The sequence below is a fragment of the Perissodus microlepis genome, chromosome 11, assembly GCF_051167445.1.
Source record: "Perissodus microlepis isolate ML-2025 ecotype Zambia chromosome 11, ASM5116744v1, whole genome shotgun sequence".
NCBI lineage: Eukaryota > Metazoa > Chordata > Actinopteri > Cichliformes > Cichlidae > Perissodus > Perissodus microlepis.
Window position 1 is genome coordinate 2,113,160 of NC_140471.1, and position 12,540 is coordinate 2,125,699.

Here is a 12,540-nt window from a genome sequence, read left to right on the forward strand (position 1 = left end):
GGGGGGAAGCTAATTAGCTGGCAGCTAAAGGACATCCTCATATTACTGACAATGACGAACTTCACTCTGTCTTTTCCTACAGAGCCATGAAGTAAACGTTTCCCTATAATCAGTGCTGTGTTCAAAATTGAGCAGAGCGTGACAAATAAAAGCTATGTGTAAACTCCATGTCAGCTTCACGTATTGTAGAGTAAAATTTTAATGTGAGAGGAAATCAGAGCAGGTGAAGAGATTCTCTGGTGAAAATTAGGAAACACTCGGTTTAAAGTGCAGTCACAGGCACAGATTTAGTGTTTTTCAGGAATTTCAAAACTTATTTTTTATAGTTTTGCATTTTTTCTGAGAATTCTTTACAAAGTACTCAATAAAAATGTGAAGGTGTCTCTGGTTGACTCAGGTCTTGTGTTCAAGGATTTGGTTCTTGTGTGGTAGCAGAGGGGCCCACCTGGATGACTGGCTCCTGAGTGTCATATCCACTGGTGTACTCAGTGTTCCTACACCAGTCCTGCACATCAATCTCGGGCATCCCTGATAGTAGGAGCTCCTGTATGTGTGCACGTACACGCAGCGATGCAGCGACGTGCACACAGAGAGAAAAGAAAAGATACTAACTGAGACAAACACAACAGGAAAGCACAGAGCTCCTCCCACAGTTCAATGGTTGGTTGAGCAATACACTCACACATGCTCACTAGGGCTGCCACGATTAGTCGACTATCAAAATCGTCGACGTCTAATTTAATAGTCGACGCGTCGTTTGAAGCTTTGTAAGATCTCAAAAGACGCAGGAATAAGTAGTAGGATTTAAGAGTGTAATAACAGACTGAAACAGAAGATGGCAGCACTGCATGTACAAGGATGCCAGCTGCCGTTAAACCCCGAAGAAGAAGAAGAAGCAGCTGTGTCCGGTGTAGCTGTGTCCAAATTCAGGAACCGCATTCTCCTGATAGGCCGATTACGTTACTGCAACACGACGACTGTCCACATTCGAAGACTCCGACAAATGCGTCCTTCATTTCCCCAGATTTGAAGGATGGGTCGGGTGTATACTTCGTGGCCCAACCTATCCCAGAATTCATAGCGCAGCCCTGCTCAGTTTCCAACAATGGCGGCAGCTGGTTAGTTTTAATGTTACTCTTATTATTCTTTCTGGGTCACAAAATAAACGTTTAACATATTTTCAGGTGAGAATGTAGCTGTGTAAACCTCAAATATCTGCTCAGTTAACAAGACACCACATATTTTCAAAAGCGCTCCGACGTTTTCGGAGACGTCTGTTACCCACTAGCTGGATAGCTAGCCGGGAGGTCAAGGGTCACTAGAGCTGTGAGAACACCGGACTCCCGGCAAATCGTTTTCAAACCCACCGCTGTCTTTCGCTACTCAGGTTAAACATATATAAGTCACTTAGATAACTTAAAAATGTTATTGTTTGGCTTTTTTCAGTGTTTTATTTGTTCCTGAGTAAATCGGTTTGGCTGAGATTAAAGTTATAGTTTTTACACAGCTGAATAAACGTCAAGCAGACAGCTGATTATCAGAAGTGTGAGATGCTCGAGAATTTACTCCGGTGTCCTGTTATATTTTAGATAGCAAGGAGTTTATTAAACTTCACCGAAACAATCTGCAAATTTCATTAAAATGTAATAAACTATCATCTTGTCTTTATGTTTAGTTAGCACATACCTTACACACTTAAAGCTGTAAGCTAATGATAGTTATATAAGAGCAGATGCTGCTGGTGCAATAATCTGTACGTTTTACGTCCAATGGATGATGATCTGATTAGTGACTAATCGCAAAAATAATCGGTGACTAGTCGACTATCAAAACAATCGTTTGTGACAGCCCTAATACTCACACACTGCAGTGTGAGTATGTGTGACTAAGGCCATTTTACCAAACCCAAAGAAAAAAAGTGTACCTGGAAGCAACACAGCACCTCCACACAGGAAGGCCCCAGCTGGATGGTGGATTTAATGCTGTTAAACCGAGCAGCCTAAAACCTCATGGTGTTGAGGTCTGAATGTGGTGCCAGTAAGGAAAGAACAAGGATAAAACTAACAAGAAGAGAAACTTGAGGAGGAGGACTAACCAGTTCATATTCGTCAAAGAGCTGAATGAGCGAGGCGGGGATGAAGGTGTGGAATCCCTGCAGGAATGCATTTATCTGAGGCTGGATGGCTCGAGTCATCCTCAGCTCTGTCACTAGCTGCACATACTCGGCCTAACAGAAGAGGCACACAAAGACACCAAACCTGAAGAGATGCCGACTGACAGAAATGGAAAAGACAGAGTTTATACATACATGTCATTTTTAGCACTCTGCTTTAAGCAACAGCAACAGGAAACACTGAGGCACATATAGCTGACATACAGTGTTACGCTTCATCCCTTCACCAACCAAATAAGTTTCTGCATTCCACTGACACTGGGACACGTCAGACTGTATTTGTGGTGACTGACCTTGTTGTCCTGGGTGACCAGGATGCTGGTCCCTCCAGGTTTTAGCGGCACTTCCTCCATCGCCCCGAACACATCAGTCTCTACTGAGAAGGTGAGCTCCAGGCCCAGATCGCTGATGTCATTGTCCAAGATCCACTGCAGATTCTTAGCATACTCTGGATCGATAGATGACACGTCCTGGTAATTCACAGGGATACCTGTGAAACGCACAAGACAAGACGTCACGACACAACGTAGCACTAGAAACAAAAACACTGGATCCAAGGAGGTGATATAATCTGACATTTAAAAAAAAGTCATATTACACTATAAAATATGGGGAATTTGGACGCCATGTCAACACCTCATCTTCATTGTGCTCCTCATCCTGGTGAAAGAGGGCCCAACAATCAGGGTGTGCATGGTCTGCACCAGTGGTTGTGTAGATGGTACATCGCCTGAGGCATCACACTGCCTCTGCTGGCTTGCCGTTTTCCCATAGTGCATTCTGACACCAGATGTTCCCTCAGGTGGGCGACGTAAAAGAAAACATGATTCATCGGATTAAGCCACTTTCTTCCATTGCTCCAGTTATGATGCTCATGTGGCCATTATTAGCATTTTTAGCGGTAGACACGGCTCAGCAGGAACAACCCTGGCTGGTCTGCAGCCATGCAGCCCCATGTGCAACAAAAAGTGATTCACTGTGTATTCTGACACCTTTGCATCAGAACCAGCATTAAAACAGTACCTTATTTGTTGGATCGGAGCCTACAGGCATCACTCCCCACACGAATCAGTGTGCCTTGTCTGCCCATGGCCTTGCACTGGTTCTTTTGCTCGATGTTTCACTATGGGAATGACCTTGGCATGGTCAGCTCCAGTGACATCGTGTGTCCATGACAGATCTGTCGAGATGTGGTCAGGGCTCCGCCCCATCATTCTAGCATGGCCAACCAGACGTGTTAGCTGGATTGTGCTTAATGTGTCCTCAAAAGAAATGAACTTATAGTTACATTCTGTAGAACAGCAATCACATCGAAGAAAGCTGTTCCAGCAGTTTCCTGGTTTTAGTTAGCAGTGTACCCAACGTTTGTGTAACTTGGGCTAATGCATTATGGCAAGGCTTTTTAGTGTCTAGCTAGCATCAGCTTGTTAGTAGGCCACAAACCATGCTAGTGTCACACCACATTAGATGGTTAGCCGATTCTAGGGTTTGGCTAGCATTAGATTTGTCACTCCCCGACCCGTACCGGAAACCCGATCCGTACCACGTATGTGCAAATCTTACGTCTCTTCTGAGCTGGCTAGTAGAACTCAGCTAACGTGTCATGACATGTTGATTCTCACAGCAACTAGCTCGGCCTTAACCCCAGCTGCTAGTGCTTGCTACAAACAAGCAACCCTGGTGTAGCTTAGTTTCACCCCTTTCTGTTACCACGACTACAGCTCCTACCCACGCTGGTCAGACTGAAGGCCAAAGAGGCGTCATCCCACCCGTCCATTATGTGGTGCCCCCATTTAGAGCAGGGACACTCACCTGTGTACATTTGTAATGGCACTAAACAGGCTTCTCTGGCGGATCCTCGAGGCTGCCCCCACTGTGCTGAGATGCCAGAGAAGGTCTTGGAATGGAGGTTGAGAGTAGCAGGGACTAACTGTCAGGGTGCCTGCTTGCCAGCTGCTACTGCTGCAAGTGATACGCATCATCTACGAGCCACCACGAGCTGGGCAGACATGATTGAGAAAGATCCCCCCACTCTCCTAACATTTGAGGTCCTCCTGGATCAAAACATGGCTGAGCTGGGTGGCAAGGACACAGAGAGTGATGCCAACTCCAACCTCATCAACCTAGGGAACATGGAGGAGGAGGAGGACTCCACGTCCCCTGCAGAGCAGTGCAGATCACCAAATGGGGCAGAAGTTGCACCCCCAGTAGACACCAACTTGTATGAGGTCTGAATACCTAGTTGCCAAGCTAGTTATCCCGTGGCCAGCGGCCTAAGATATTTAAAGGGGAAAACACAACCTGTGTGGTGGCAAGAGCCTTCCAACAGCAAAGAAGCTTCTACCAGCAGTCCCAGTTGGCATGAAGGAAATGAGGCACTTCTGTTCAACCCATTTTAAGAGCAAGCTTCTGACCCAGGGGTGCTGGGTCACAAGCTGGAGATCCAAGAGTTGGGTGAGCTCCGGTTGACCAAACCCAGGGCGGCAAGGCAATCTCAGCTTCTTCTAACATATCTCTGCCCAGGAAGACAGATCGCCTCAACACATTCTTCCTATCAAAGGATGCACAGGTATATATGTAAGGATAAGCGAGTTTGGTGTGGAATAACTTGACTGGTCTACACAGGCCAATCCACAGAGTCCTGACCTCGACCTGACAGAACACCTTTGGGATACGTTGGAGCGGAGACTGCGAGCCAGGCCTGCTCATCTAACATCTGTGTGTGACCTTACAAATATGCTTCTGGATCAAAAATTCCCATAAACCTCATGGAAAGCCTTCCCAAGAGTTGAAGCGGTTATAACTGCAAAGAGTGAACCGACTGTATGTGAAATCCTATGGATTACAAATGGGAAGCCACTCAGGTTCATATGCATGTTAAGGCAGATGAGCTCATATTTTTGTCAATACATTAAATTAAAGGCGTGGGACATATTAAACTGTTTCTGGATATTATCACTTACAGTCTAATTTTTCCACAGATCCTGGAGAAACATTGAAGGGACTTTCTCATCAGTCTGGTGTTTGGTGCAAAACTCAAGTAAATGTGTTTATTACATAAAGGTAGGTAACATCAGGTATTAGCAACCAAAGTTTCTTACCGAGTATGTGTTTGTAGAATGAGCGTGTGAAGTAGATGTTGACCAGCTGCCGGTGGTACAGAGCGAGACCCAGAATCTGACCTGCGAATCGAAAGTAGTTCAGATGGTCTGGGTTCACTGATGAGTTGCTGTTGGGTTGAAACGTTGTACCTGTGGATCATAGACACAATTTGTGATAAACAGGTGCGTGTGTGTGTGTGTGTAAGCACACTTTGTTTGTTTCAGCGTCTTAGAGTGACTCATCCTGAGACACTTGCGTCTGCTGGTGGAGCCTTGGCTGGACCCCCTGCAGTTTGCTTATCAACCCGTATCGGTGTGGAGGATGCCACCATCTACCTGCTGGACCAGGCTTATTATCACATGGACATTGTTGGGAGCACTGTGAGGGTCATGTTCTTTGACTTCTCTAGTGCTTTTAACACAATCAGACCATCACTGCTGGGGAATAAGCTCACGGAAATGCAGGTGGACGCCCCACTGGTAGCTTGGATCACGGACTATTTAACAAGTCGACCACAGCATGTTCGGCTGAAGGGCTGCCGCTCAGATAACATCCCGAGCAGCACGGGGGCGCCGCAGGGGACGGTCCTATCACCCTTGCTCTTCACCCTCTACACGTCTGACTTCAGGTACAAGTCACAGTCATGTCATCTGCAGAAACTCTCTGATGACTCTGCCATTGTGGGCTGTATCAGGGACGGACAGGAGGAGGAGTGCAGGAGTGTGGTGGACACTTTGTTGAGTGGTGTGAGCTAAACCATCTACAACTTAACATCACAAAGACAAAGGCTCCTCCTCCTACCACTGTCACCATCAGAGGGGCTGATGTGGAGATCCTGGAGGACCACCGGTACCTGGGGTAAACACTGTAAACTGGACTGGACCAAGAACACCAGTGCTGTCTTTAAAAAAGGGCAGAGTCGGCTTTTCCTGCTGAGGCGGCTCAGGTCCTTTAATGTTTGTAGGAAAATGCTGACCATGTTTATCACTCTGTGGTGGAGAGCGCTGTGTTCTTTGCAGCTGTGTGCTGGGGCAGTGCGGTGAAGACAGCCGATGCCAACAGGCTGAACAAGCTGGTTAAACAGGCTGGTTCTGTCCTGGGTGTCAGACTGGAGAACCTAGAGGAGGTGTCTGAGAGGAGAATGCTAAAAAAGCGTCTTTGTATCATGGACAAACCCTCCCACCACATGCACGCCTCCATGATGGACCATCGGAGCACACGCAGCAGAAGACTCATTGCCCCGAAATGCAGAACTGACCGCCACAGGAAATCCTTTGTGCCGGTGGCAATAAAACTGTACAACTCCTCCTCACTCTGTAGGTGATTTTCCTGAGGATTAATAACAAAGCTATTCTGTTCCCATTCAGACCGTGCAATATCACCAACAGTTTTTCATCAAATGTTTGTTTCATGTCCCCATCATATGCTGCTACTCTCTTTTATTCATTTGCACAATACTATGTCACTTTTAGAATTACCTGCACTGATAGCTAAGCTATTTATTTTTCAGGATACAGTTATATTGTTACTTCGTTACAGTTATTTCATATTATATTTTGCACTATCCTACTGTATACTACTGTATACTAGTATTCTTATTGTATATATTGTATATCTTATTCCTCTGCTCCTCTGTCTCTCTTGCTGCATTGAGCATGTGTATGACAAAAGAATTTCCCTCGGGATAAATAAAGTTCTTCTTATCTAATCTTATCTCTCTGGCATTTATTCTCTCCTCTCTCTCTTTAACACAGTGCTCTTGCACAGCATGACTTTCATGATTAATGCATTTTGTAGATTAACTTGGGAAGCAGTCGTGCATTTTCCTCTCACAAATTTGTAAATTATGATTCTACAGAGGCAGCCGCCGTTGAGCAAGGATTGGGGAGCCATGCTAGTTCCTAACTGTGCCTCATCTTGTCAAGCACGTCAGTACAAAATGATCTTAATAGCAAGCAGTGGTCACACAAACATGGCATGAGATCATTCTGTGGATCACTCTGTACACCTGAACTCTTGTGATTTAAAGGAAAAATGTCACACATACCATCAGCTGACTGAGTGAACAGAGCGTAGTCTGGGTTGATGATCTCATTGGATAGAATGTCAAACCACTCCCGAACTACACCTTGGCCCTGAAACACACACACACACACACACACACACACAGTACTCTGCGTCTTTAATACAAACTACAATACTACTGTTTATACTGTTAACAGCTGAACTGCAGACAACTCACCATACCCTCCTCGCCATGGAAACGAACAGCAATGCCTTGTTTGAGTTTTTCATTGGTGGACTTTGAAACCATCTCACAGCTACTCCTAAATATGGAATCTGATGGTGATATGGGGAAATACAATTTATATTTTGTAGAACAAACGTTTTCATACAGATCTTCGGTTCTATGACGGTTGAATGTTATTTATGACCAAGGGTCTTCTTGTCATTTCCCATTCAGTTGGTGCACATTTTGGACCAGTTTGTTCGACCAATGGTATTTTGAACCTTCAATGGCCCAACTGCTTTGGGCAGACCTGCTGTATGTTTCCACGTTTGTTTCTGTGTAAGGACACTAGTAGACAGAGTTTATTAGATACTTTGTTACCTTTTATCATGTTACTTTAGGTTTTACACCATACAACACCTTCAACTTATAACTAGTGCCATGTGGATAAAGTTACATTGTAACCTTGTTTCTTTGAGTGAAGAGATTAACTCTTAATTTCATAAGAATGCAACTGATGATCCCACTGCTAGTCAGGGCATATGGATACCTTTTTAACACACGGTGGCCTACCCAGTCACGCCCCACAGCTTACCTAAAAAGCACTGGTGCTGGCATTAAATCACAGGTAGTTTGATTACAATGTGTCTCAGAGCACAGCTTGAGACTTGAGACTGTATCTCAAGATTTTCCAGATATTACATTTCCAGATGTAATGGCATATGCCACAAGTAACTATAGCGAATAGCAGGTAGCATTGTGTAGCTACAAGGTGTTCATGCCTTTGGTTGAGTGAGCCCAAGCTCAAAAAAAGATGGAACAGGTGGGCCCTCAGGCCCACCCAAATCACACGCAAAGAGGCTGACATCAATCTGAGACCAGATCTGCTCAACCACCTGAGAACTCTCCTGAGTGAACCCCCTCTCAACATGATGTCTTTTGCTACATTTGGTGGCCTTGGTACATATGCTTCCCCGAGAAAGCAGAAAAGGGATCAATCCCACAGCCACAGTTTGGTTGGAGAAGAGAACCTAGTCAACAACTGCCCTACTGGGCTGATTGGTGGAAGCTGGCTGGCCAAACCTGGGGAATGGTCAAGAGTACAAAGGTCATTTGGAGGACTTCTGAGTCTTACTAGTGTGTCCTTATGTTCTTTATTGTCAAAGAATGTTTCACATATATGAAAAGCCTCCATCTGGGGTCAGGTACTTCAACCAGGTGCTGGTTGAGGCCCTGGTGGATTCTACCTGTGGTCTCCTGAATTCTATTTGGCAAAGCAGGGACCATCCCAACCCTGCTGTAATAATAGAATTGTGCCTGAACCAAAAATAGCTCAAGGCTCTACTGGCAGCTTTAATAAGTGTTCAAAGTCATCCTGCACCTGACAAGACTTGAGACTGGTAGAGGGACGTAATGGCTACCACAACAGGTGTCAGTTTTCCAGTATGTGTACATGTGTGTATTTGTGTTTTTATGGACTGGTGAAACATCATCAGTCACACCCCAGGTATGATTCCAATTCAAAATACTCATGGCCTCTGTATGTCATGTTTCAAGAAATATATTTATAGAGCTCTCATTTTTCAGGCTAGAGGGGAGAGAGCAGAAGCTGCTAATGATGCATGATGAAAGGACATTTCTTTCTATATTAGGAAACTAACAAAGATCATATCCATAAGTTTTGATGTGTCTCACATGTTTGGGGAAATGTACAATACATCTGCATACTGTAAGAAATTCTGCTTTTTCTGCTAATATGAAACTGGGTCTGTCGGTTTTAATTTTTTGTGACAATAGTGGAGTACAAGGTACTCTTAAACATGTGCAAACATTCACTTGTGCAAACATGCATATTGTGCACACATATAGTACACGTGTATTTGATAGATATTGTATTTTCTTTAGTTAAGTTTATGTAAGTTAAGACTCAGTGAACTCATTGCAACCTTCTTGGTCCAAGAGTCTTTGTGAAAATACTTGATTGTTTAGCTAACGGGATAAACCGCTTCAGATACAAAGAGGGAAGCCAGGACAGTTAAAGACTCTGATCTCTTAACCTTTGATCTATGTTTCCATGTTCTTTCACGATCCTCAACATCCTCCGGTAGCTCAAAAGGCATAAAAAGGTTTAGCAATAGGAGTTAAAGTTAAAGCAGCACACGCAAAGGTGGCTTTCTCTGAGAAAACAATAGACACCAAAATACAAAGAGAGGAACAGTTAGAAGCACTACAACAAGATAAAGGAAAGGAAGCGGCCTTGGCTGAGGCTGCTGCTTTAGAGGCAGCCTTTGAAGAGGATGACTCACCCATCAAATCTAAAGCTTGTTGTAGGCAGTTTGACCTCAAAGTTGATGTCACAGAGCACACTCCTAACACAGATATGGGTGAACAGTCACTTGGGTGGCTGTGGCTCAGGTGGTAAAGCAGATCAGCTACCGATTGGAAATTTTGGTGGGTCGATCCTAGGCTTCCCCAGTCTGCATGTCAAATATCCTTGGGCAAGAAACTAACTCTAAGTTGCCCTCCGATGCGTTCATCGGAGTGTGAATGTGTGTGAATGTAGATTCGTTTGCACTTGTGTTTAGAAGTGCTTGTTTGAGTGGGTGTGAATGGGTGAATGAGGCATGTTGTATACAGCAGCGGTCCCCAACCCCCGGGCCTCGGACCGGTACCGGTCCGTGAGTCGTTTGGTACCGGGCCGCGCGAGTTGAGGCTCAGGTGTGAAATGTATAGTTTTCAGGGTTTTTATCGGTTTTCAGTGTTATTTTGTTATCGTTTTGATCGTAACTCTGTTTTCCTGGGTCTTTTCACGTGTGTTATGAATAAATCTTCCTTTTTTCGGTACCGGTACTAGTTTTATTTTGTTGACCGGCCTTTAAGGTGTCGCGGATAAGCGACACCTTAAAGGCCGGTCCGTGAAAATATTGTCGGGCATAAACCGGTCCGTCCGTACGCAAAAAAGGTTGGAGACCGCTGGTATACAGCACTTTGAGTACTCCGGGAGAGTAGAAAAGCGCTATATAAGAATCAGCCCATTTACCATTTAAAAGATTCAATTCAATTTAGTTTAATTCATATAAGGTCAAATCACAACAGCAGTTACCTTAAGGCACTTTATACTTCTGGGTAAAGACCCTATAATAATAATAGAGAGAAAATCCCAACAATCAAACGACTCCCTTTGAGCAGGTTCTTGGCAACAGTGGGAAAGAAAAACTCCCTTTTCCTGATGTCTGACACTTCTCAAAGCGCAGTTCAAAGGCTCTCCAACACATCCTCTTCGAGAAATGAAAATGCTAGACTCTTTATGTCTGAAGGTATTTAAAGGACTCTTTTACAAGACTGGAGAACATTCCAAGGAAAACAAACAGGGACCAACTTCTCTTGAGGAACAGAGGCTTAGATATGAAAGAGAAGCAGAATTTGCTCCCTATTATTGCACATCCTCGATTCATGTAGCCAGAACTTGCAGCAGCTGTTACATGGACAGCGTGCCGGAGTGACAAGTACCTTGACGCACTTTATCCAGGCCCTGCACCCTCCTGAGAACATCTCCACCCAATAAAGAGCAGGTCAGGGAGGAAGATGGAGCTACAGAAGAAGTAAATCCTGTGCATTCACAAGGTTTGGAAGCAGATTAATGGGCCGCATAATAAACCATTTGCCCTGAAATTGGATCTGGGTTGGGTAGGTGTAGGAGATATCTGCTTTAGGTCCGCCCACAGGCCGTCCCACGAAAAAAATTGAAGACATTCATTCTAGGTAATGTTCGTCCAAGCTATATGACCCCATGGGAGAGGTAAAACTATTCAAAAGACAGTCTAATCTTTTGGCTGCAGCTAGAAAGTCAGCTGGAGAAGATGCACGAAAGTCAGTCTTTCTTCACACAAAGAAGGATTAGAAGCTTGCCCCTGATCTATAGATCAGCAGAAAATCATACAGATGATGGCCAAAAATGTTTATAAAGGTAAAAGCAACAACTGGGTTGCTCCATTGATTTCCATGTCCCTAGCAGATGGCAGACTTTAGAGAAGAAGCCTGCGGAGAAGATACAATACCCACAAAAAGATCTTAGACAGTGATCACGCAGAGTGGGCTCCAGCTATGTAACTGGGACAGGAGGGGGTGCAATTTTTCGGCATATATCACACCATAAAGCTTGGCAAAATAGTCTCTGACTCCAGAGCTCACTATGACGGAGTGTCTGTAAATAACGTCCGTCTCCTGTTCCCTGATCTGAACAATAGCCTGCAGCGGGTCCTAGGGGGAGCTGGTGGTTATCAAAGGGGACACTAACATATGGTCCACTGTTGTGCAGTCAAACATTCAAAGTGAATTCAAAGTTTATTTTGAATTAAAACCAACAATAAAAAAAACAGTTAGAAAATGAGAACTCTTTCACTGCGAGCAGAAAAATCTGGAGCTGAATGTTGAGGTGTTCGTGGCAATGCAATGTGACTGAGTGACTGTATGACGCTTGTTAGATATTATAAAACAGACCATAAAAATCTCTGGATGTTAGAATACAACTAATAATGATCACAAATAAGACTGAAGACAAGCAGGTGTCCTTCAGACGTAAAGAAAAGATGAATACAATGGTAGTTAGCACCCCGAGTTTCATATACATGCTGTTGATACCAAAACATTTCATTATTAGATTTATTTAATTAACTATTTCAGTATCGTGGGGTACGGTTCTTAACCACCTTCTAAGGTCTGTGCAATGTAAATTAATAAACTAATCATTAACTATTTACTGCACTTTAGCTGACACCACCGCTGGGAACATGCTGCAGTCGTTTTTGCAGGGTTGAGGCTCTCAAAGGGCTAAGCCGACACCAGCCTGGGCGGCAGGTGTTTTGAGTGTGTAAGCTCATGGGACCACAATCCGTATGCCAGTATGGGGAATCACAGCCACCAGTCATGAAGAAAAGGGAAGCAACAGCGAGGCAAACAGCAACCCTGAGAGACTACCTGCAGACAGACGCTCCAGCCACATGAGGTAAGTTGACTAAATGCTGTTGTTGTGCCC

General features: G+C 44.5%; 1 protein-coding gene across 1 annotated transcript in view; it reads right to left on the reverse strand.

The window, feature by feature from the left end:
- hace1 (HECT domain and ankyrin repeat containing E3 ubiquitin protein ligase 1) overlaps window positions 1-12,540 on the reverse strand; it is a 39,346-nt gene that overhangs the window by 1,878 nt on the left and 24,928 nt on the right. Inside the window, exons 16-21 of the mRNA XM_084942591.1 lie at window positions 7,518-7,615; window positions 7,323-7,410; window positions 5,275-5,424; window positions 2,467-2,663; window positions 2,096-2,227; window positions 446-544 (exon numbers count right to left, since the gene is read on the reverse strand). Coding sequence (XP_084798717.1) covers window positions 446-544; window positions 2,096-2,227; window positions 2,467-2,663; window positions 5,275-5,424; window positions 7,323-7,410; window positions 7,518-7,615 — 764 coding nt within the window. The remainder of the gene's footprint in view (window positions 1-445; window positions 545-2,095; window positions 2,228-2,466; window positions 2,664-5,274; window positions 5,425-7,322; window positions 7,411-7,517; window positions 7,616-12,540) is intronic.